General features: G+C 36.3%; 2 protein-coding genes across 6 annotated transcripts; one reads left to right on the forward strand and one right to left on the reverse strand.

Annotated features, from left to right (window-relative positions):
* Positions 1-1111: 1111 nt before the first annotated feature.
* Positions 1112-16332, reverse strand: traf2b (Tnf receptor-associated factor 2b). Of its 4 annotated transcripts, none has more exons than XM_067483150.1 (11): positions 16192-16332; positions 11392-11594; positions 9274-9352; positions 8981-9079; positions 6750-6911; positions 6591-6665; positions 6163-6237; positions 4747-4974; positions 4353-4656; positions 3929-4077; positions 1112-3844 (listed from the first exon to the last, which is right to left on the reverse strand). In XM_067483150.1, the coding sequence occupies exons 2-11, from the start codon at positions 11565-11567 to the stop codon at positions 3626-3628; spliced, it is 1566 nt and encodes a 521-aa protein (XP_067339251.1). In that variant the 5' UTR covers positions 11568-11594; positions 16192-16332; the 3' UTR covers positions 1112-3625. The 4 variants fall into 4 exon arrangements, with proteins under 4 accessions (XP_067339251.1, XP_067339252.1, XP_067339254.1 ...); XM_067483151.1 differs by lacking the exon at positions 16192-16332 and adding an exon at positions 15737-16038; XM_067483153.1 differs by lacking the exon at positions 16192-16332 and adding an exon at positions 15639-15663.
* coq4 (coenzyme Q4 homolog (S. cerevisiae)) lies at positions 7729-22556 on the forward strand. Of its 2 annotated transcripts, XM_067483155.1 has the most exons (8): positions 7729-7782; positions 17532-17687; positions 17831-17913; positions 18528-18624; positions 18726-18828; positions 18991-19120; positions 19578-19671; positions 20832-22556. In XM_067483155.1, the coding sequence occupies exons 3-8, from the start codon at positions 17874-17876 to the stop codon at positions 21022-21024; spliced, it is 657 nt and encodes a 218-aa protein (XP_067339256.1). In that variant the 5' UTR covers positions 7729-7782; positions 17532-17687; positions 17831-17873; the 3' UTR covers positions 21025-22556. The 2 variants fall into 2 exon arrangements, with proteins under 2 accessions (XP_067339256.1, XP_067339255.1); XM_067483154.1 differs by lacking the exons at positions 7729-7782; positions 17831-17913 and adding an exon at positions 16386-16543.
* Positions 22557-23655: the final 1099 nt, after the last annotated feature.

The raw sequence follows: 23655 nt of genomic DNA on the forward strand, positions 1-23655 counted from the left end.
TGAATGTGTGTACTAAATGTATCAAAAATAAATCCAGATATCACCTGAACCCAAAATGTTACAAAAATCATCTACAAAGAGTTCTGTCTGCTTTGTGACTTGGTTTTTGTCCCAACAGTGAGAATTGTGGGACCTTATGTAGAGAGGTCTGTGCCCTTCTAAACCTCATCCAATCAGTTATGTTCTATTCATATTTTAAGAGTAAACCTGCCACAGCAAAAAGTGTTAACACCTTATGTAAATTTGACATTTTAGTTCAGTATGTTGCATTTTAATGTTTTCGCTTTTTCATGAGTTATTTTATTCTATGTAGATTGATAGAAAAACAAACTATTTTCCATTTTAAATTGAATATACAATGCCATAAAATGTGCTAAACGGGCCTTAAGTAATGGACATCCATAAACTTAGGGGATTTAAGAGGAAGGATTTAGTATTTAGTAGAACAGAAAACCCGATCCCTACACTTCCCATAATGCAACCAGTAGCATCTTGAAATTGACCCTGCCTGTGAGGTAAATGCACATTAATTTGTGGGTTTTACACCCCAAATTTTATATTTTTATATTTGACAAAACCCCCGCGAGACCTGAAGACATTACACCTGTTTTCACAGGTTGAGTAGTTACTCGACATAACTAAGTTGACATTTTCTGTGTGACATTTGTGGAGATTCCCTTTTATTTTTTTACATTGGTGAAAGCATGATTTCACTATATCAAGAACATTGTGTCATTTGTGTTTACAGCAGCAGAAAATACACTAGAAATGGGGTTAAGCACAAATAACCTACAAGTGGTTTGGTTGTGGTTTTTCTCCAGCACATTGCTGTGCATAGGCTGCTGCAGCAGAAATAACCTAAAAGCATAGTCAATAGAACATCAAACGGCAACAGTGGCCCACATGGGAAAGTTGTGACATTGTCACTGGTGTTTTTTTTTATTTTGTTTGTTTGTTTAAACGAAACTAATTTGTCACATGGAGTCAGTAGTTTAATCTAGATACAAGTGTATGTGTTGAGCACTAAAGGGCAAATTACATGTTGACTTTTGAAATGAAAAGAAGTAAATTAAACAACTGGAGCAAACAGAAAAAAGAAAATTTCTTCAACTGGTCTTGCACCAATATGTTTTGTTTTATTTCAGTGAGTCATTATCCGATAACATCAGGGACATGCGTGGACATTACAGCACATGTTAATGTTGAACAAAATCAATTAGTTTGACCCGATGGAGTTTAATGTGTTTGATGTTGAATGATTTTAAAAATCAATCAAATATGAAGATTTTCTATCAACTAACCAATTAATCTTGTACTCATTTCTGCACATTTTTTCAACTAAATATACTGTTGCATAACAAAAAACATACACTGGCAAGACAAAGTTTGCACATACACACTTACATATTTTTATTTTTTGTTGGTTTTCTTAAATGGTTTTAAGTGGATCAAAAAGCACACACACACACACACATATATATAAAAAATTAATTATTTTATAAGCATTTTTGAGAAAATAATAATGGTAGAAATCAAATGTAAATGTTAAACATCTCCAATCAGCATGGATACTGCTACATACTGAAGACTCATGCCATTCCCTCTGGGCATCGACTAATTGGAGATAACAGACCTTTGGGAAGTTCTGCAAAAACTGATCAATAGAATGCTAAAGATTTGTTGTTGCTTTTTTTTTTAAGGTAAAGTTTAACATTATTCTGGGCTCAAATATGCTTGTTCATTTTCGCGATTTGTTATCCATTTACAACCATTTGATTGATATAAAACAACAAAATACGAAGGGTTTAGTCGTTTCCAAACTTTTTCTTGCATATGTATATTTCCTTTGAAATTTACGTTACTAAATAGCAGTGAATAAGGGACGATACATGCTGACTTAAAATAAGAAAAAATATTTTTACTGTTAAGTGTTACATTTGTGACTTATGCTGAACAATATATAATTGGGATTATATTGCAAAAAAGTTAACAAAACCTTTCAACTCACTGATTAGACCGAATTTAACACATTTAGACATTTTCTTAGCTGCTAAAATACGTTTAATGAAACTGAGATCCACTTGATTATCGCCACCTTCTTGGCACATCAAAAATCTTCTCTTCCAAATATTTTAACACATATCCATTTGTTTCAAACGTTTACAACAACAGTAAACACACATCAATTAGTGACCCAAAACCTTACTGAATTAACTGTCGAACAAGAGGAAAACCAGTGTCCCCAGGTGATAACTTGCAAATTATGAATTCCTAATGTATGGCGTGCAACTCCCTGCTAACATTCTTCAGTGATCAGTCCCTATCCATCAATAGATCCCACCTCTGTGTTGAATTTCAAGTCTGAATCAAACTTTCAGTGTAATGGTGATAAAAACCTGTGGCTTAATAGACAGGAGAGAATGGACTTGATCTGAAAGTACTTTAAATTTTCATTGTGATTTTTTGAAAATTTAAATCTGAGTAGATTAAAAATGTTTCTGATTTTAGGCGAGTCAAACATTTTACATTTTTCAATTTTAGCTTCCTTTCGTGAATCCACATTACTGGTGGGTGTGTTTTAGTTTCAATCAATTAATTTCATTGGTAAACCCAGTATGTACAATGTAGTCCATGCAGTCCTGTCAACAAGAATAGTTTACTGTATGTTAGTAAAAATCACTGCAACTTCTAACCATCTGTTTTTTGCTATAAGCACATAAGCTTCCAGAAAAGGTGAGTTCAGATTTCCGATTAGAGTCTAAAGCAAATAAAAAACTCTAAATATAACATTTCACACACATTTGATTAAAAAAAGAAGAGGAGAGAGATTTAGGGTACAGTGCAGTGTTTATAATATTACATAATTTATATCTACCTTTACATAGACTTAAGCAGTTATGTTATGTTTGGTCTTTCTGTTTCTAAAGAAACCTACATAACAAGAAATGGCACATATTAGTAACATAAAACTGACTTGATTTCATACTATATATATATATATATATATATATATATATATATATATATATATATATATATATATATATATATATATATATATATATATATATATATATATATATAAAAAATAAGATATTTATTATTTATGTAGCACTGATTAAGTTTTTATAATCTGACAAGAGGGTCACATTAGGATGACATCATTGCAGACCTCATGAAATAACATTTTGACTCTTCAGCTGTTAAAGCTACTATGTGCAACTTAAGCTGGCACTAACTAACACGAGATGTAGATTCAATCCACTACCCAGTCTAATACTACTATTTATGGAGAATATTTCTACTAAAAGATATTTGAAGAAGTTGCATACTGTAGCTTCTTAAAGACAGATGATGTTTTTATCCACCACCATGATGTAATTATTTTTGACTGCATACCCTCCACCATGAAGTGCAATTCTTTTAAAAATATAAATTATATTAATTTATAGTGTGATGTATTCAAATCACATATTATATATTATATTACACAACCATATTAATATTATGTGTGTGTGTATATATATATATATATATATATATATATATATAACAATAGAGTTTTAATAGTTTGAATTGCTTAGGTTATAATTTTTTCTTAAGTGTAGCTTCCACAGTCTACACCTTAGAGGCCTGTGAGGTCTACAATGGCTTTAATGAAAATTGTATCATCTCTTAGGTAAGGGCTTTTGCCAGCCAGTTTAGCCAGTGGACAGAACAGAGGGCAGCCGCTGGCAATGTTCATCTCACTGATCGGCTTCTGAAATGAAGTGGAGGTGACATCAGGGCGGAAAGCATCAATAATATGCTCCCTGTTGTTCTGATCCAAGAGCATGAGAGTCACCTGGGAAAAAGAAGGGTCCAGCTTGTTTTGTACAATTTGTTGTGGGCATTATGGAGTAAAATGAGTGGAAAAAACATTTTCTACCTTTTGACTGAATGGCCACTTGAGCAAGGCATCGTATTTTCCCCTCATAACGACAAAGAACAATGAAAGATGTGTTCCCCGACCCGTTCCATCGCCATTCAAATACAGCCTCAGACACATTTTGTAGCCATATTTGCTGGAGTAAAATGCTGCAAAGGAGGAAAAAAAGGAGATTGCAGAATATAAACAGGCTCTAAAAACCACATTACGTGACTATAGGAGTGACATGCACCCTCCCTAAAGAACAATAAGGGTGGAGTTTAGTGGAATTTCCCCTCGTCTACAAGCCAGGAGTTATGATCACATGAACTACGTGATCTTAGCTCACTCAAATTCAAAAATAACCTTTCATCAGATATTTTTATATGCACAGAAGACCTTTGAAATAATAAATGATGGGTGCTGATTATGTCTCTCATCTTACCTGGCGAGAACATTGCTGGCGTTCGACCAGCCACAGCATCCTGTCTGCGACGTGAGAACTCAGCAATTTTCCAGACAAATATCCCATCATATGTGCAGAACTGGAGCTCTCGCACCATCTGTTCTGTCTCAGACAGCTGCAAGTCTCTCATAGTCAGTGTTCTCTCTAGCTGTCGTACTTTGTTAGATAGATTTTCAATCTTTTCTTGGTCTAAACGATGTTGGTGTGCAAAAGCCTCCAATGTAACAGAACTTCGCTCCACCTCCCGATTCAGGACACATACGATGTTTTCTAAAGCAGTCACCTGTTAACAGTTATAAATACAATCATCTCTACATTCAACATTAATAAACAACAGTGGTTTACACACAACATTAAATTCTTTTACAATTACCTTTTTATCCAGGTCCACAGATTGCAGGGGGGCTGCAGCACCTGAATCCTCTACGACTCCTTCCCCAGGAGCCCTGTACAGGCCCAGACCAGGCCCATCTTCCTGCCACTCCCCAGGACCAGAAGACTCCACACGTGTTCGAGCCACAGACAGCACCATGGGCAGCAGCAGGCGCAAGTGCTCCATGGTGCTGCTCTGCTCATGGTCACTGAGCTTCCCATTCTCTATCTGAGGAAAACAATGCCAGAAATGTAAGAACTGCACAACCTACATTAAATCAGCCAGGTTAGTGGTGACCACCTACCCTACTGTAATACTAGAATGGTAGCAGTTATTTTAAGGGAAATAAAGAAGTTAATCTTATTGGCCTACTTACGAGTAAAAAGCAATTAAAAGAAAAAAAACAATCAAATAAGATTGTAACCACACTATCTGCTGATGTGCTAATACTGTATTTTCAAAATGCCCAAAGCCCCTTCTAACCACCTGGATGTAGGAAAAATGTCAGTAAAACGCTAAATGGTGTAAATGGGTAAAATGTTGATAACAAAATAGATATTAATTTTTATGTGTTTAAATTAAAAATGTACATTTTTATAAGAATCCCCTGAAATTTTGGTTTCAAAGCTCCAATATTGCTCTGCAACATTAATTTTCAAAACCAAATGAGCGTTAATAAACAAAGTGCAGGGAAAAATTTTATAACCGTTTTTATCGTTTTCTCAGGAATGTGTGGGTGTGTTTTAACACTACAGATATACACACCTCAACTGCCATCAGATATGTTTTTCAAATGTTGCTAAACTCTGATTGGTGGAAAGTAAATGACAATTTTTTTTAAAATAAGCCCCATTTAATTATTTTAGAAAAGAATTGTTCAACATTTTGACAATAATACTTTCTAGCTGACATTTAAATGACAAGAAAAAGCACTTTTATATGTATATGGTAGGTTTAATGCTTACACATAAGTGCATGCATTTAATTTAATACAACAGCTTAGCATAAGCTAAGGTACAATAGAGGAACAGCTAGACAGGATTTGCTTGGAGTTTAAAAATCTGTCTATCAGCACTTCTAAAGCTTGCCTGTTAAAATATTATATCTACTGCAGTCTGTTCAATCTTGGGCTTTCACAATTAATTAATTTGCTGCATAATGTTTTCATAATTAATTGGATTGTTTAGTAGGTGATGGTGGGCAGATTTTGCCTGTTGGACCTTGTGCTTATACCAAGTTAAGCTAACAGTATCTGCAGCTTTCTCTTTAGTGTACAGAATCTTTGCAAGGAAAAGGGGAATGTTCCAATATTTTGAACTATTCCCATAAAATAACAAAATCAGATTTTAAAATCAACCTATTTTAATAAAATTATATAATAAATAAACACAATATATTTCATTAAGTTATACAAACCACAGATTTACAGCCCACTTCACTGAACGGGCAGGCGCTTTTTGACTTGCCACAGGTCCTGATGTGATCACTGAACTGTAGGTTGAAAAGACAAATGAAATGTTAATGGACCAGTTTCCAACAATGCAACAACAAAACCAGAAAAATGATTGCAGCAAGTATAGTGAAAAAGAAACTTAAGGAAATTAGGGCACCATTCCCAAAACCTTCATCATAAATTCAACTTCAAATTCACTTAACAGAGAATATGTGGTACTCATATGTGATTATAGTTGGCAGCCTCCTAACCATTTTATCTATTAAATGGTGCATAAAATATAACTAGTTTTATTTGTGCTGAATGTAGCATCAGTCTATTCAGTGGCTATGCATATAAAGAGGAGCAACTGATAGTAATCGTTAAAGGGAATCTGAGTAAAAGTTCAAACCTTTTCTCTAGTGATCTTTTTCTTTCCACAGTCCTTGCATTGTAAGGGAAACTTCAGACAGATCTCATCATGGGCCTAAAATCAATATGAGAAGTTTAGTGCCCATTAATGCAGACATGATTAGCAAGTTTCTGAATGTACATCATCTCTGTCTATCACCTTGATGTCTTTGAAGTTGAAGGTCATTTTACAGTATTTGCAGTTGAGTGTTCGTGCCTCACATTCTCTTTCATTGTGTCTGTCCTTCTCTCTATGAAGAATAAAGTTTTGGCAGGCCTCACACTGAATCCGTTCATATTCACAGCGACCTTCATGTTGACTCTAGAAATGCAGGACAGGCCTATTACTATCACGTCTCTCTTACAGTGTGTCCTTCTCATGCAGGTCAGGTTCCACTGATCAGGCCAGCTCATACATTGTAAATAGGGTGGCCAAAATATTAGAATCACCTGTTCTTATAATGCACTCCAGCATGACTTCAATTAAAAAAACAAAACACATTTATAACCTTTGTGACAGTTTCAACCTAAAAACTGAGAAAGTATAACCTTGTAAAAGTAACATTCATGGCAGAGCCACTTTACTGGATAGCATTAAATCATGATGTTATGCCTGATCAGTGTATGTCTGGTATTTATCTTTTAAAAAATATTATCAAAGATTACACAAATACACTCAAAACAATATGTAAGCATGCATGGCTGTACTGTCAGCTGCAATGTGGAAAAACAAGCTTTGCTTTTTTACACAACACTGAATTAGTATGGTTAATAGCAAAGTTAAGCTAAGGGTAAGGCTTTCCTTAATTAAGAGAACTGCTTTCAGATTCTATATCTATTTATTTGTACGAAATTGTTTAAATGTAAACATTAAGGAGCGAAAAGAAAGGAAAGCTGACCTTAAAACAAAAATGAAACAAAACAAAAACAGGAAAATAATATATTGAAACATAAGTATAAATACAAGGATGACCAGAAATACAAAGTGTAAGTATATTACTGAAACAAAAATCTGGTTTTGATTTTAAAATGTTAAATGTTTTATTGTCATATTTTTAAAGACTGTTTCGAAAATTGCCGGGAAACATAAAGAGGAGGGGCTCGATTATGAGGTGGAGTTAGTCCCCCGAGAAGTTAGTGCCTTTCACAATAACTACCAACAGCACGGTGAAGCCACAGAGCAAGAGCCACAGGTAGGTTAGCCCATTTTTCGCTTTGCCTGCTCACTTTTCATATATGCTACGCCGGCAAATCTTGAGCCGAATAAAAAAAAAACTACATATGAATCATCTTTTAAAGCTTCTCAGTCACATCCCTGTCCTTACCACGGCACTCTAAACCCACATTTTGTCTATTTTTTAAGCTTCGCAAGACTTAGGCTAGGGTTTGCATAGCTAGCTAATGACAGCGCGGATATTTCCAGGCCACACTGACTCAGACACCAGCCCACAAATCTCCACACAAACACGTTGGCATATCACACAGCATAATAATCATATTCACGGGGTAATTATATCTCAGAAAACTTTTCATCCATTGGTTACTGAAAGCCAGGCACATGTTTCATAGATAAGAGAAAGACTCATTGCCATGCTAACCAGTCAGAGCCACATCTGCAGACCATGCTAAATAATCTCAAGCATCAGACTAGTGCTTTCCTTTTAAACCCTTTTCCTGTCATCATATAATTTTAGCATCTCCACTGTAGAACTTTATATAGATAAGGTCACGCAGTATGATTATTTAAAACCACAAAGAGACAACTAGTGCTACAAACATCCTCTACACAGAATTAGTATCAGGAAGGGGCCACTGTAAATAACTAACAATTAAATATTTACAGAATAAACAGAACAGCTGCAGATAGATAACTCTTGATGACTGTTATGGGGATTTTCTTTATTTCTGCAAACAACTGTCTGTGTGAAGCACATGGCTCACTGCCTAATCTGGCTTCTATTTTGCATTACAACCAGTATAAACTCAATAGTTCCCATAGCAATTCTAAAACTAGCAGTGTCTTTATTTTGTAATGCTAAACTAACCAACCATCAGATGTCAAGCTAGTCAAGTTAAATGGCCTTTTATGTCCTGGTACTTTCCACTGTTTACGAAGCTGAATATGGGGGACTTTCCAGCTTGCATGTTAAGTTTCACTTCCTGTTTCCTGGCAGCTTGTGGCTCCAGTGCATGTAATAGTGTGTGCAAAAATGTGGCCCTAGAACGCAAGAATAACATGTGACAGTGTACTTTGTGTGATTTTGGAAAGATTAGAAAGAACTGACTAGTTGGCATGCGGTACAGCTGGTTTAAAAGGGGGCAGAGACAACAACTCAAACTGAAAACAGTAAGCACACATGCAATGCCAAAAAGGAGAACTTTATACTTCACCTCATACTCTTTTATTGAGCCTGTCCAATTGCAGCCCTGGTTCAAACACCTGGCAGGCAGACTTGCTATTTCTCGACCTGCTGCATTGTCTGGAAATGCCTTGTGGGGAAGCAAATAGTTCAGTGAACACATGAATTACAATAACTGACAGACATAGTAGGCTGCATTGTGTGAGGCTGTGATGAAGGGAATCCCCCACCACACTGTAGTCATGATATTTCCTTTAAAACAGATGTGGACTGAGGGGTGTTATGTGGAGTACAAGAAAGAAGCTAGATACTGCAATAACATACCTCACTGCTGTTTAGAATGGAAATAGGCTCCTCATATATTTCCTCTTGGCGACAGGCTTCACAAGGCTTGGGGCCAGAACTAACAGACAAAACGGGTTTGTGACTTTACAGTGAAAAACAGCTAACTGGCACTTATAGTCAGCAGCAATTTCCTCCTGATCCATTATTGGACCAATTGCTGACCAGTATGGATCAGAATTCAATTAGAGCAGTGAAAACAGCGTGCAATGCAATAAAAATGCTGTAATTTGCTAGCTTCATAAAAGGTGTGGGAAATGACTGGGACAAATGTATCAGCGAGGTCGAGGATAAACACATGACTAATACAAGCACAAACAAAAACTCAATAAAAAGCACATGGTTGACATGATTTAGTATTAGAAAAGTTTCTCACGTGAAAACACAATTCAACATGTAATGAAATCCAAATGACACGGGCAATTTGTGTGTTCAGATGGTTCACATGTGAAAACACAAGTTACATGCGTGCTTTATGCTGTGGTGTAAATGGTGTCAAATGAGACCAGTAGATGCAGTACATCTTTTAATTGTTTAGTTTATTTTATATTATTTTTGGATTTGTACTAAATATTTGTATAAAATGAATTCGTTTTCTGTAACCTTATGTCTGCTGATACTGTCAAAGTTTCAGGAGACAAAAGGTGACACACCAGTGGGTTACTCATGAATTCAAAATGCTTATTTAGCAAATGACCAACCAGTGTGCCAATGACAGGAAAAAGAAAACAATGAACACCTTTAGAATGAGCCAGCATCCTAAGCCACATCCTTGTGATTCAGTATCATCAGTATTAGATTCCAGTCATTTGAGGAAAAGTCTGCATTTAGTAATTCATCTTCGATCCAGATTCCTCAGAGGCGAGCAGAGACATGTACACAGGATGTGCCGAAGCATGTCCAGTTAGAGTGGAAGCATTAATTGAGAAGGGGTTCGCATTCACACAGTTGATTAAAAGAAAAATTTGCTCCATCTTACGCTGAAATGGTGACAGAGTAAAAAAAAGGTTTTTTTTCATCAACATAATATTTAATGCACAATTACCTGGTGCAAATGTCCTCTCATCATCAAAAGTCCCAAAATGGCCAAAGATAGTATAAAAAGAAAGTTATAGTAAAATTTTAAAAAAATTATATAAGCGCAAAGGTTTGCATTCTCATTAATGATAATAATAATAATAATAAACCCTCTAGGTAATTAGCTTTAATACGTAAAATCAGATGTAGACAGTCAACTCTTAATGCTTGATGAGTGGCACCAGGTGTGTTAAACTGGGCTTGTCTCCAGCAGTTTGCTGAGAGTAACAATAGCAATGGGATCAGGAAAACTGTTTTCAGAAGACTTCAAAATTAAGCTTTATAAGGCTGAAGAGGGATATAAAATTATTTTAAAGTGTTAGGGATACGAATGGTGATGAGCATCCACAATCAGGATGGACTATTTCATGAAGGGAAAGAAGAAGAAAAAATAACTAAAAAAAAAAAAGAAGGTTTATAGAGGCAACTGGAACAAAATTTCACATGTCCACAGTCCCGCTTAGTCTCTATACACGTAAGGATTGTTTGGGATAAAAGCAGCCAGGAAGCCACTGCTTAATTGTAGACATAAGGCAGCTATGACTATGCTAATGATCATGTGAACAAACCAAATGTGTTTTGGAACGAGCTTATGTGATCTGATGAGACCTAAGTTATATTATTTGGTCATAATTTGCACATGTATGTGCGGTGAGAAAAACTGCCTGTAGGGGAGGAACACCATTCCTACAGTCAAAAATTGTAGAGGCTAACTGGTACAAATAGTGTTCGGAGTGTACCCAAAGAGGTCGGAGGACATTTTAAAGGCAAAGGGAAGACATACAAAGTATTAGAAAACATTTCATAAAACGTGAAGCAAACCTTTGCTATGAATTAATTTTTTTTTTACTATAATTTTCTTTTCAACACTCCTTGACCATTTTTGTTACTTCTGATGATGGAGTAATTGCACTAGTTGGCTGAGCATTAAAGCTTGATGAAAACCTTTTAACTCTTTTTGCCATTTTAGCAATGGTAACAAATTTAGGCACTCAACTAGTGTTGAAAGGACCTCCAGTCTACCTGGTGAGCAGTTTGAAGCAGTGGACACAGAAGCGGTGACCACACTGAGCCTGGACAGGCCTCCTTAGGACCTGGAGACACTGCTGACATTTGTATTTATTCTCCATGGGCACTGAAAGCACACTGAGGGGAATCCCTGGTAAAGAAGTGGAACAGTCCATCGAGATTCGGGCCATTCTTCTCCATCAATCTGGTGCTATATCCTGTGAGTGAAAACCACACATGCCTGCTGTCAAAATGCCATACAACTCTTGTGCAACACAAACAGACAAATTCACAATGGCCTGTGTTTCCCCTGTCATACCTGTAACTACATACTCAATACCACTACTAAAACTCATGCTAGCAAGGAATGACTGGAATCTTAAAGAGTGTTGATACATGGGAAATTCAGCAGCTATTCTGAAAGTAAAATATAAGCAGGAGGCCCAAAGCAACTGTATAGTGATAATAAAAGTCTGACTAATCATTGTGAAATTAGTGACATTTTTCTTGTGTTGGACAACATTCATGGCACAGCCTAAAACATGTTGTATGTGCCACAGCCAAAATATGTAGACATCCTTAATCATATACAATTGTAATATGGCCATATACTGTTTGCAGATAATAAATGGTTGTGCATTTAAATAGTGAAACCACTGTGGTTCAAATAAACCTGTGTGAAACTAAAAATCTAATGTAAACGCTTTTGCTTGGCCAGTATGTACTTATAACTGCACCAATGGCAGATTTCAGACAAGAATGTTTTTAAACTTGTGCACCTTTGTCTACATAGGATATGTGCAAATGTTCTTGATTTGTTATCAACCTTTATCTTGCAATGGGGGAAAAACATTCTGTGGCTGAGATACTTATCTGAACTGCTCAAATAAAATGACTGGCATAGCGAAAAAACAGCAAAGACAAAACACTTAGAGACCTTCGTCAATACTTTTGGTACTCACTAATCAGCAAATGTACTGCATTTCATTACAATTTTTTTACCTATTAACTTATGTACACTTATGGTCTAGGCCTCAACTTTGTGCTGGCCATAAACAGAAGCACATCTGGCAGATTTGAGAAATCGAAATCAGAATTTTAACATTGGACCACTCCAAAATTGTGTGAATGATGACCGCTGAGGTAGTCACACCATTCGGTACTTAAAAGTGGAATTTTTTGACGTGTTACTGAGCTAATAATTATAACTGGGTTGCCATCTAGTGGTTACTTGATGCTCTGCGCACAACTCACAGAGCAGGACCTAATTATCAATTAATCACAGTTGGTTGTGTGGACAATATTTATACAATATTTGCAATATTTATTTGTGCTTTACACATATGTAAGCGTAAAAATTAAAAATGACTGCGTTTATGATGGGAATATTACTTCCATCAGTGCCATCTGGTGGAAATATCAAGTATGACACTGACAAATTGAGTAGCCACTGATAATTTTTCCATGTCTACAAGTGTGGAATTCATGCAGTTTAACAGATGATTTCCGTCTACTTTAACAATATGTTGTGATAGTCACATAAATCCTTGTGTTGTGTTTTAGCATAGAAAACACCGAAACACTCTGCACTTCTAAATATAGAAAGTGACTGTTTCCTAACTGGTGGAAAAGTCAATGCTGTTTTCTGTTGCACTATGGACCATATTAACAAGTACAAAATTCAGCCAGGTCAAAAGCCGCAGAAACACAAAGACTTTATTCTTCTTTGTCACACTCACTATGAACAATTATTTAAGAAAATATTTTTCCAATGGCGGTGCATTTTGACACTTTATCCTTGAGGAAAGGTCATGTCTTCTGTTAGTTTATTCTGTTACTAATATGTAATCTAATGGTATCTTAATCTTTATTTTTATTCTGTCTTCTGTACGTTATTTGGCGCCTAACTACTTCTTTTAGTATACTTTCAGCTGGAAACGCTGTTCAAACTCCAAAAGGTTCAAATAATGAAAAGGCAATTATTGCTAGTATTCGGCTTTTTAATATCTTTTGATACTTTTTACGATTTGTGTAATTCTAAAAATTGAGGACGTTGTTTATGACATCACATAAGTGCCTACAGCTAACGGGCTTTTAAGTTTGCCTATTGAGTATATAAGTAAGCGATATTTCATTTCAGCTATTTCACCACTATTGAGCAATTGGAAAATCCTCTCAATGTTGAAGCATTCACAGTGCATTTTCTATTTGGAAAGTTTTCGATGGAATGCATCGAAAACTGAGATGTAGGAAAATGAGTGGGGTGTTTTTCCCTATACTCCAGTAGATGTCATCATTTACTGACATATTCTCTCATTCCCACAAAATTAGGTTTCACAATTAATCAAATGTTCACATGTATAGTATGTCACCATCTAACAGATTGGTGCAGCATTATGTGACATGCCATAAAAATATAGCCTTTGTATCTTTCTAGTGATTTACAAACAGCTAAAGGTCATAAAGTGTTGTTTATCAGGCTTGGCCTCATACCTAAGCCATGTTTGAACGTCTCCACCTACACTTGCTTGAAGCATTTTTAAAAGAACAAACACCCATAAATTTTAGTCAAAATGTCATTGACCTGTGCAGGGGACATGGCATTTTGAATCAGCAAGATTGCATTTTATTACAAAGTAGAAGCAAATACTGTGTTTTCCAACTCCAACATTTGGTTAAAAAAAAGCAAACCTAGGGGGGAAATTTATGGAAATGCTGTTCTCTAAAAATACAGCTATCCAAGCATCAATAACTTGGTATAAAGCTGAGATAAGCTAATCTGTGAACTTTGCTGATCATAAGCACTTATTGAAAGTTTAGTTTATATGATTAAGTTCATTGAAATGAAAATAAAAAGCTTATTGTGCCCCATATCATTTGCTTTAAAGTGCAGTTTCTTGAACAAATAACATTTCCACACTGATCTTCACAGAATGAGATATAATCAAAAAAAGCAGATCAAAACACAATAATAACAGGGGCAGGAGGAGTGGTTAGCACTGCCACCTCACAATTAGTAGGTACTCAGTTAGAATCTAGAAGATTCTAACTTCTAAGATGGAGATTGTATGTTCTTATGCTTGTGTGTGTTTCCTCTAATAGTTCAAATTGCAAGTTAGGCTAACTGGTGACTCTCATGAGGGTTATATCAAGTAAACCTATAATAGACATTAGCCGCATTAAAATTAAATATAAAAATTTTACCTACAAAACAATATTAGCTCAATCATAGTCCTCCCTGGTGGATTGTCTATTAACTAAAAGTTGTGCTTAGACTATTGGTTAAATCCTAACTTAACATAATTAGCTACAAGCTTCTTATGTGTTTGTAACATATTTTAGCAAACAATTATTACTAACTATTGTTTAAAAAAAGCATTTTTGCAGCAAATTGTAATATTTTGTCATGGTTTATCTCATTATTATCTCTTATATATTTAAAATTTAGGTTATGTTGAAATAGTTTCACTTTACACATATTTTAAACTACAGTACCGTTGCAAGAGGAGTAGACTTGCTATATTGGTTAACCTACATTCACTTTTCTAGAATATTGGTAAGTTATAAATAAGCTGTCATGTTTCGCATTTCATTTTCAAGAAATAAACCATTGTTGGTTTTCAATAGAACCTCTGTTCCCGGTACTAATACATATCTGACAGAGCACTGCATTCAAATCACAACATGACTAACATTTTCTTTTTCTATGGCCTGTCTGATCTTTCACAATTTCTTCCCAAGCACACCCAGTGAGACAGTGTATGAGTCAATTCATACAAACCTGTTGAGTAACATAAAAAAAATCTTAATGAAAACAAGAGCAAAGGAAGCTGGAATAAGACCTTGGAAGGTAAAGAGCAGCATTTATATACTCCATTGAGGATAAAAAGCCAGAAACCTTTGTATGCTATGGAGGAAAATGCCAGAAACAAGAAGTGAAATGACATGCAGAGACACACAAACACAGCTCTGAACACTTAAAAGTGTTGAATAAACTACCTGGTTTAGCTTTTAAACGGCACCCATACATTTATCTGGACCACAAAATGCATATGTCTAAAAAGTGCCAGCTAAAATATCAACAAACGCCAAGAGCAACATTCTCAATCAAAAAATGAAAATAAAGTTTAACTAATCAGTCTTCATAGTCATTACTTTCTGTCTCAAACAACTGTCCGTGACTGCTTCCTAAATCCTCTAAAAAGAACTTTAAAAACGTCTGTTGCGCTTATGTTTTAATAGTCCGCCATGTTCTTGCTCACTATTTTATATGCTACGGTGAAACGTCTCCAGACTCGCAGGACCCTTCTCTCCCTTCTCTCAGACTGTGTACTGAAACAAAGCACGAATATTTACTCACCGAGTTTGCAAAGAGTGACAGTTGGAGTTTAAATGGTGCACCAACCTAACTCGGTATTTCATACGAATGGGTGTAACGTTAGCTAGAGACACGTCAGCTAGTATAGAGCACAGGCAATGACTCCTCATTAACTATGAGTCAACAACCGAGACAACATGTCATTCGAAGTTATCTTGTGCGCGACATCACATGCTACCGAAGAACATCAGCTATTATGATTTCTGAAATTCAGGGACTTTTAATATTGTTTACAAACGAGCAATAATGAAACCCAAGTATTTAACTTAAGCTACCCTTTTTTTAACGCTATTTTTTTTTATGAGTGACGATACCTAGCCAACCACGAAACTTGGTGTAGCTAGGTTAATGTTAAGTTAGGTAGCGTTAATGTCTGATTAGTAATGTGTGTGTTTAACGCAATAACTACTCAGTTAGCTGACTGCTAACCAACTCACCTGACAAGAAAAGACATCAGCTTAAGTTACCTTCTACCAACACAAGAACCGAAACAGTTCGGTCACTGCTGCGTGTGAAGGGCAGTTCAACCTTTAGTATCCTGTGTTTACAATATTGTGTTTCGATATGCACCTACTTTTACAACCAGGAAGCGCGGAGTCACTAGTATGTAACTCTAAAGTGCATTCAGGTTATCTAACAAACTCCGCCCTTTTTGAGGACCGCGAAGGAGTGAAAAGCTATTACGCCTGTAGACGCAGGCGCATTGGTGTCCACTGTCCACAATGTCGCTGCGCGTTGGTAAAGCCTTTCTACGCTTTAATCGGCAACGCTGCGCTTTAATCACCAAAGGTACGACTTTACACATTGGGGTCTGCGAAAAGAAGCTAGAATGTAAAAGTAAAGGGACTCATAATTTAGCTGCATGCATAACAAGTGCACAAACAAGCTAGGGTTAACTACATATCACACAGTTCAGTTTATCCCTCCTGTTAGTGGTCTACGAATGACATTAGCTTTATCTGCACTTAACGTTAAATATAGTTAACGACCTCTTTAAAGTTCGGGCCCCCTTATTTTTGGTGGATAAAGGAGTTTCTTATCTAGATCTGAGTGCTGGCGATTTAACAGTAGTTTTGGTTCTTTGATTGGTTTTAATTTCAGCTGGAGCTGTTTTAGCAAAAATTCCCAAATTTAAATTTTAGTTAGCTATACTTGGACCAAAACACAAACTCATGCTCATGTTTTATCTCCGTAAAGATAAACTGATAACTGTTATAATAAATGTTAATGTCATCATCACAATTGTACATATATACGTGCATGAGAAAATGTAAAAGAACTACGTTTTGAGATATTATTTTAACTTTGTTTTAAGGCCTTTAGACATTTAGTATGCGCATGCTTACATTGAAGAAGCACACCAGTCTTGCACCAACATCAATCATGATATAAACACTGTAAATCTCTTACAATAATGAAAGTGCGTGCACAAATGCGCATGAAATAAGAATTCTATACACGAGTCAAAATATCCCAGAGCATGCTGGCTTTACCTGCCCCAACTTCATTCTACTGCATGTGAATAATCTGTAGTCAGCAAATAAATACAATGCTGAGTATGGTTTCCACTAGTAACCACTCTCTCTTACAGTTTTTTTTTTTACTCAGCCTTTTTGTTTTTATTTAGAACCGAGGAGAAACATAATTTTAACAATGAATAACAAAGGAGTCGCCACACTGCTTTCTAAAAATAAGTTAGCTGGATGAAAATTAAATGCGTACAGATTCTACTGTAAATAAAGCGTAGGTTTCTAATGCTACTTTTCCTTGTTCTCAGCTGTACATGTCCAGCAGCTGCACAGTGGCAGCAGTGGGTTTACAGACAGCTGTTATGATGGGCTGTATCCTGGACACATCTCCACCACCCCGATTCAGAAAGCCCTTTTGGCTGTTGCGTCAGGCGTTGCCGCACTACACAACCCCTACAGACATGGTGAGACATTCACATCTTCAGCACTGAGTTCAGGCTATAGTCTCTAGTATTGTTTATGCTCGCCATTTTAGTCTTTCTCTCTCTCTCTCTCTCTCTCTCTCTCTCTCTCTCTCTCTCTCTCTCTCTCTCATACTTTTTCCAAGGAGTTCCCAAGGAGCTTTTGATAACAGAGTAGTCCCTGCCCAGATGTATTTCACTTATGACTCACTCCCTCAACCCTTTTTTGGTAATTTTTTGTCTGTATTTCTATTAATAGAGGAGAAATGGCCCTAAAAGAAAAACAAAGCCCTCCCATGAATTGAAAAGTTTAGCAATAAAGAAGAGTTTTGTTATAACATGTTTTTAACATTCTCTACATAAAGAGAAGAATTGAATGGAAGTTATCCATGCTTCACACCAGAAAGTTTCTATCTTTGGCATCGTCTATGGCAGTTCAAAGGAACCTGAAATAATGTTTAGTCCTTTTTTCCGTTTTTAAGAAAGTGATACTGGTGGAGACTGTACCCAAAGTTATTTTCCTGTATACTGCTCAAGTGCAGAAGTTACATACTTTTAAAAGTTCTTCGAAACAGAAATGAGAGCAAATTTAAAGCAAGGCCACACTATGTGTAAATAACCTGAAATTCTCATGGAAGAAGAGAGCACGAACACCTGTCATTTGACATTTGGTTTTGAGGCTACAGGTATCTTGCTCTTGACTCCTAGTGCTTAGTTTTCATCTATCTGTAGAAATGCTGGCTCATACAATAATAATTGCATCAAATATTTCCTGTCTGGAAAACTTCCAGGCAGATTTTACAAAGTCTTTGTATTGTACTTTTAACCACCTGAAAAACTCAGACATGGTTGCAGTCCTTGGAGAGACAACAGGACACATAGCACTGATAAATCTCAGGAACAGGATGAGAAATGACCCTGAAGGCAACATTATCCTCATGTAAGTCACAATAGAACATTTTAGATGTTTTTAAATTTAGGTACTGTAGATGTAAATAGCATTTTAATTTAGTCTTTTTTGTTACTGACTGGGTTTTGCAGAGAGAGGCCCCGGATCAGACTGTCTACACTTGATCTGAGCAAGATGGCCTCACTGCCTGACGGCTCCTTTGGGAGAGAGTACCTCCGTTTTTTGGAGGACAATGTCAGTCTTTACAGATGTATTCTAAAACTCCTGATTGAGAAAAGTTTATACTTTCTACTCTTACATTTCTTAATACTGATTTTATCTGACTTTTCAGCATCTATGTTTTACCATAATCTTTATGTATACATTCAGTTTTCTGTTTTTTAATTTTTCCATCAGCATGTGACACCTGATACCAGGGCAGAGGTGAAGTTTGTGGACAATGAGGAACTAGCTTATGTTATGCAAAGATATCGAGAGGTCCATGATTTGCTGCACACTTTACTGGGCATGCCTACCAACATGCTGGGTGAGTCAGGCTTGCACCATCCTGCATATGTTTGGCATTTACAGAGTCACGTTGTAATATTTAAAGGAAATACCAAGCTGAACATTCGTTACTGTACAGAATTACTGTACAGTCTCAACAATATTTGCGTATATGGATGACAAACATCATTAGCTGAAGAGCACAGCTGGAGCCACACATTTGACTGCTGGCAGGGCAAATAAATACTCATCCCACGCCTTCCTGTCCAGCTGCCTTTACAAATTTCCTGCTTTTCAAAGCCATTTTATATTAAATGTTGATCTGACTTTGCTGTCTTGCTGATGACAAGGTTCCCTTCACTGTATCATTTGAAAGAGAAACATTTTTTCAATAGTTTCACAAGATAGCCGTGAGGATTTCTTGTTCTTTCTTGTTTTTTCACCTTAAATCGTTTGCATATTTGTTTTCTTTTTCTGTGTCATCCTACTGCTTTCAGGTGAAGTGGCAGTGAAATTGTTTGAAGCTGCCCAGACGGGACTTCCCATGTGCGCTCTTGGAGCTGTGTTGGGGCCCCTTCGACTAAATTCCAGGTACAATACCAGTTCTTGTTCTTATTCACACTTCAGTACAGTGCTGGACAACTGAGACATTTTAATAACCTCTGTAGCAGTTTGATCAGGTAATAAATCAGTACGAGTGGCTTACTAAAATCTCTGAAAACACTGTCCATATGAATCGAGTTATGCTTAAACACAACTGGGTCTTCTGACGTTGGAAATCACAATTGCTTCTCAAAAAATTGCAACTTAGAAATCATGTGAAAGGCAAGTTGGGGATTGCAGAGAACATTCTCCTCTGAAAGACAGTTATAGCATTGTATACTGTTGTGTCATAAAAAGTGACAAATACTTGTTAAGGAAAAATAAAGAGATAAAAACCCTTTCTCCTCTCTTAGCATGAATAAATGTTGGTCTTAGAAAGTTAAGAATGCACACCCCCTTAAACATGTTTCCACTAGAACTTAATTAGCTGAGTAATTGATTTCAGAAATTACCATCTTTAATTCCAAACTGATGTTTAAAGTCCCTCAGTTTTACTATCTAACATTCAAAAATATTGACAGATAGTATCACTGAAAGCCAGGAAGTGTTCATATCATGAAAGCTGGAAACAATGAAGTATTTGTATTTTTGCTCAAAAAGCCGATAAACTCCATAGGCTAATTGATTGTGCTTTCACACTATATAGGCCCACCAGTTAACATCTTTTATGAAAAACATAAATGAGCAGTAAAAAACATTACTAAAACCTGGTGTCAGCAGTTTCTTTGTTTCTATCAGCAACATATTGTAAGTGGTCTTTTGCTGGGTTCAACTGTGATACGACAGAGTGATATTCAACCTTGCGAGTAGGGAAGGACTTATGAACAACTAATTTCACCCAGGCAAATACACTGTACATGGTAAACAAATGTGAGTTAAATTAGTAATAAATTAACTAAGTTTTATGATGCATATCTAAACTTCGGACGAAACTGTCTACCATTGCTTCCTACTGGTTAAACAATGCCTATTAACCATCTCTGTTTTTTTAAATTTCCGTTCTTCCTCATTCAGTCAGTGCTTTGACCTCCCAGAGTTTCTGGGGAACTGTGCAGTATTCTGCCTTGGTAGAAATAAAACAGATTTTTGACAAGTTTCCTGTTTCTTGTTCCTATCATACATACAAATTTTCCTCTCTAATCTTCTAGCCGTTTACGGTCACTGTTTACTTCCTTGGGCCCCTGGGCTCTGCGGAATGGCCGGCAGGCCCGCTGTGTCCTCAGCATCTTTTACGAGAGACGATGGGAGCAGAGCCTCGAAGACCTCCGTCAAGAGCTCAACATTGAGCCACCCCCACTAAAACTAAAACATTCAACAAGAGGAGGTCTTGAGAAAGATTAATTTTCAGAAATTACAGATTAAAAGACGTTTATTAACGAACAAAGAAGGGATATTTGAAATGTAATACTGTGGAATTTTTAACTGAGAAAATGTAGTTTCTAACTTGGCACAAGCGGGTTTGTCCCTGCTTACATCCTGCAATTTCACTACCTTAATGTTATGTCATCTCTTATTTTAAAATCAGTAAGTAATTCTGTTGATTAAATGTTGATGAGACTTCTGATGCTTGTAGACAGCAGCAGGTCTGTGTTTTTGTTTTAAGAACAAAAAGTCAATCTGAATTACGCCTCTTAAAATAGTCAAGAGTTGTATCCTCTTCAATCAGTTTTGAAAAGTAATAGTAAAATAATGGTCATGTATGTTTAATATTCATGACCAAAATTTGGGTACTTTTTGACTCTTTTTTTCTAGCTCAATCTAGCTGTCAGATTATTAAGAAATAGCATCACATGCACCCGTAGTTGCACAAATGTGTGGGAAAGGCACAGATGTCAGTTTAAAAAAAAATAGTGCAGCTGCTCCAGTGACCTTTTGATTCAGTGTCATCCCGTACAGTACACCGAATACATTATGCCCCCCTTTTTACAGTAAAGTGTGGAAATTATGTCAAAACATAACTTTCCTGGTAAAAATGTTTCAGGGTTATTTTTCAATGTGCAGATAGGTTATTTTGCAGTTCGGAAGACAGTGAGGTTCCTCCTGGTCACATGTCAGCGTGTCCTTGGACAAGACACGTGGTTGGCTTTGAATGTAGCAGCTGTCCACAACAATTTCCCCAAGGGGATCAAGAAGGTGTCACATAAGAGGACAAACTAAGTAAGCTGAACTTTTTTGTTAAAAGACTTTTTGAATTGGACACAAGGCCCAAAGATAACCCTTGATTTCATTTAAATGGTCCTGTTGTTATTGAGAATTATGTATGACATGACATGTTTCCATAAAAATAAAATAATAAAATCATGTTATTATTTAAATACTTCACATCAGTTTCTTGGCCATTTGTAGTTATGGGATTTGTTTTTACATGTCTTAACTCGACCTCTAAGAATACCAGAGTATTTGGGACTATGTTTGGACAAGCAAAGTCTGCAGTAGGATAAATCTGAATGGCTTTACACAAAGGTGTTTCAATAGCCTTTTGGAAAGGTTTGTATCACATACAGCGAATTGCTACATGGGGGGATCTACTGTACACTTGTACCAGGCTTTGCTCTCTAACTTGAATATGTCCTTATATGTGTGGTAGTGTATAGCCTGAAAAGTGTGATACCTTGTCCTCTTACTACACCTAAAAACAAGGATTTGCTAACCTGTGGGATTTTACCTGATTACATCAAAGTTGCATAAAAAGTGTAACAACAGGAAATCATTTTTTTATGCAGGGTTGTGGTGTACTTTAATGGTTATTTGTGCCAGAACAAATACCTTATATGGAAATGTAAAATTAATTCTGTGAAGTCACTGTGACTCATAGTTTTAAGCTTTCTCACGTCTGAATTACTCACGTCACTTATTAAAGTGTTTTGTGATTATTACTGTGTTGCTTTCATCATTAGTTCTCTAAAACAAGGTTTGTGGAGACTCTTTGCTGTACTCTCAGTACCTGTAGCTGTCCGTGGTCCTGGATAAACCATAGCAATTATGAACTTTACTGATGTTACATGACCTCATGCATGGCTTATGTTTTCGGTGGTGCAGGCTGGGTTTGACATTGCCGCCCTCTAGTGGATTCCTTTATAAACTCTTGCTATTAGCTAATTAGCTAATGATTGGGTCTTTTAGTTGGCCTGGGAATCCCACTCCTTTTTTAGGGGCTACCTGTTCACACATTCACATCTGAAAGTTGCCAAGTACAAGTGTCTCTTACTCTATTGCAACAGCTGGGGGTAAATATTTTTGCTCGGGCACATCGATGGTCATAGTGCAAACCCTGCTTCTTCACCATCAACCAATATAATTAAGGTTGTGGGTCAAAGACCAGCTCCTCTAAACTTCAGGCCATCACTGACCCACCACAATCACTGTGATAATGTTATAATGTGAACAAATAACAGTGTTGAAGACATAGAAATGGCAGTTCATTTTTTGGACTTATAATAGAACAAAGTTAAGATACTTCCTAAAATAGAAAAGTTTAAACATAACCTTTGTGATGTCTTTAAAAATTTAAAAACAAATTAAACCCCAATTTACCAGAAAATTTTTTTTTTTTGTGAAATAAATTCTCTTAAATTAAGGACAAATTTGTTACTGACTGTACTACATTACTTTGAGCTGCCATATGTTGTTGCATATAAGGACAAACTCAAGGCATTTGTCCTCTAAAAATATACAGCATGGAATAAATATAATTATTGTGTTTGTGGAAATGTTGACTGTAGTCATAAAATCAAAGTCAACTTGTAAAAATGGTTTAGTAAATGCATACCATGCAAAATGATCATTTAAAATTATGTTGGGGGACTATGGACCGGCTGTAGGTTGGTATGGCCGGCATCCACAGACCACAGGATCAGTGGTTCGATCCCTGCTCCCCTCTACATGTCCAAGTATCCCTCGGCAAGACACTGAATCTCAAGTTGGTTAAGTGACCACCTTGCATGGCAGCCACTTCCATCTCTGTGTGTGTGT

This window comes from Channa argus, chromosome 18 (assembly GCF_033026475.1).
Source record: "Channa argus isolate prfri chromosome 18, Channa argus male v1.0, whole genome shotgun sequence".
Lineage (NCBI taxonomy): Eukaryota > Metazoa > Chordata > Actinopteri > Anabantiformes > Channidae > Channa > Channa argus.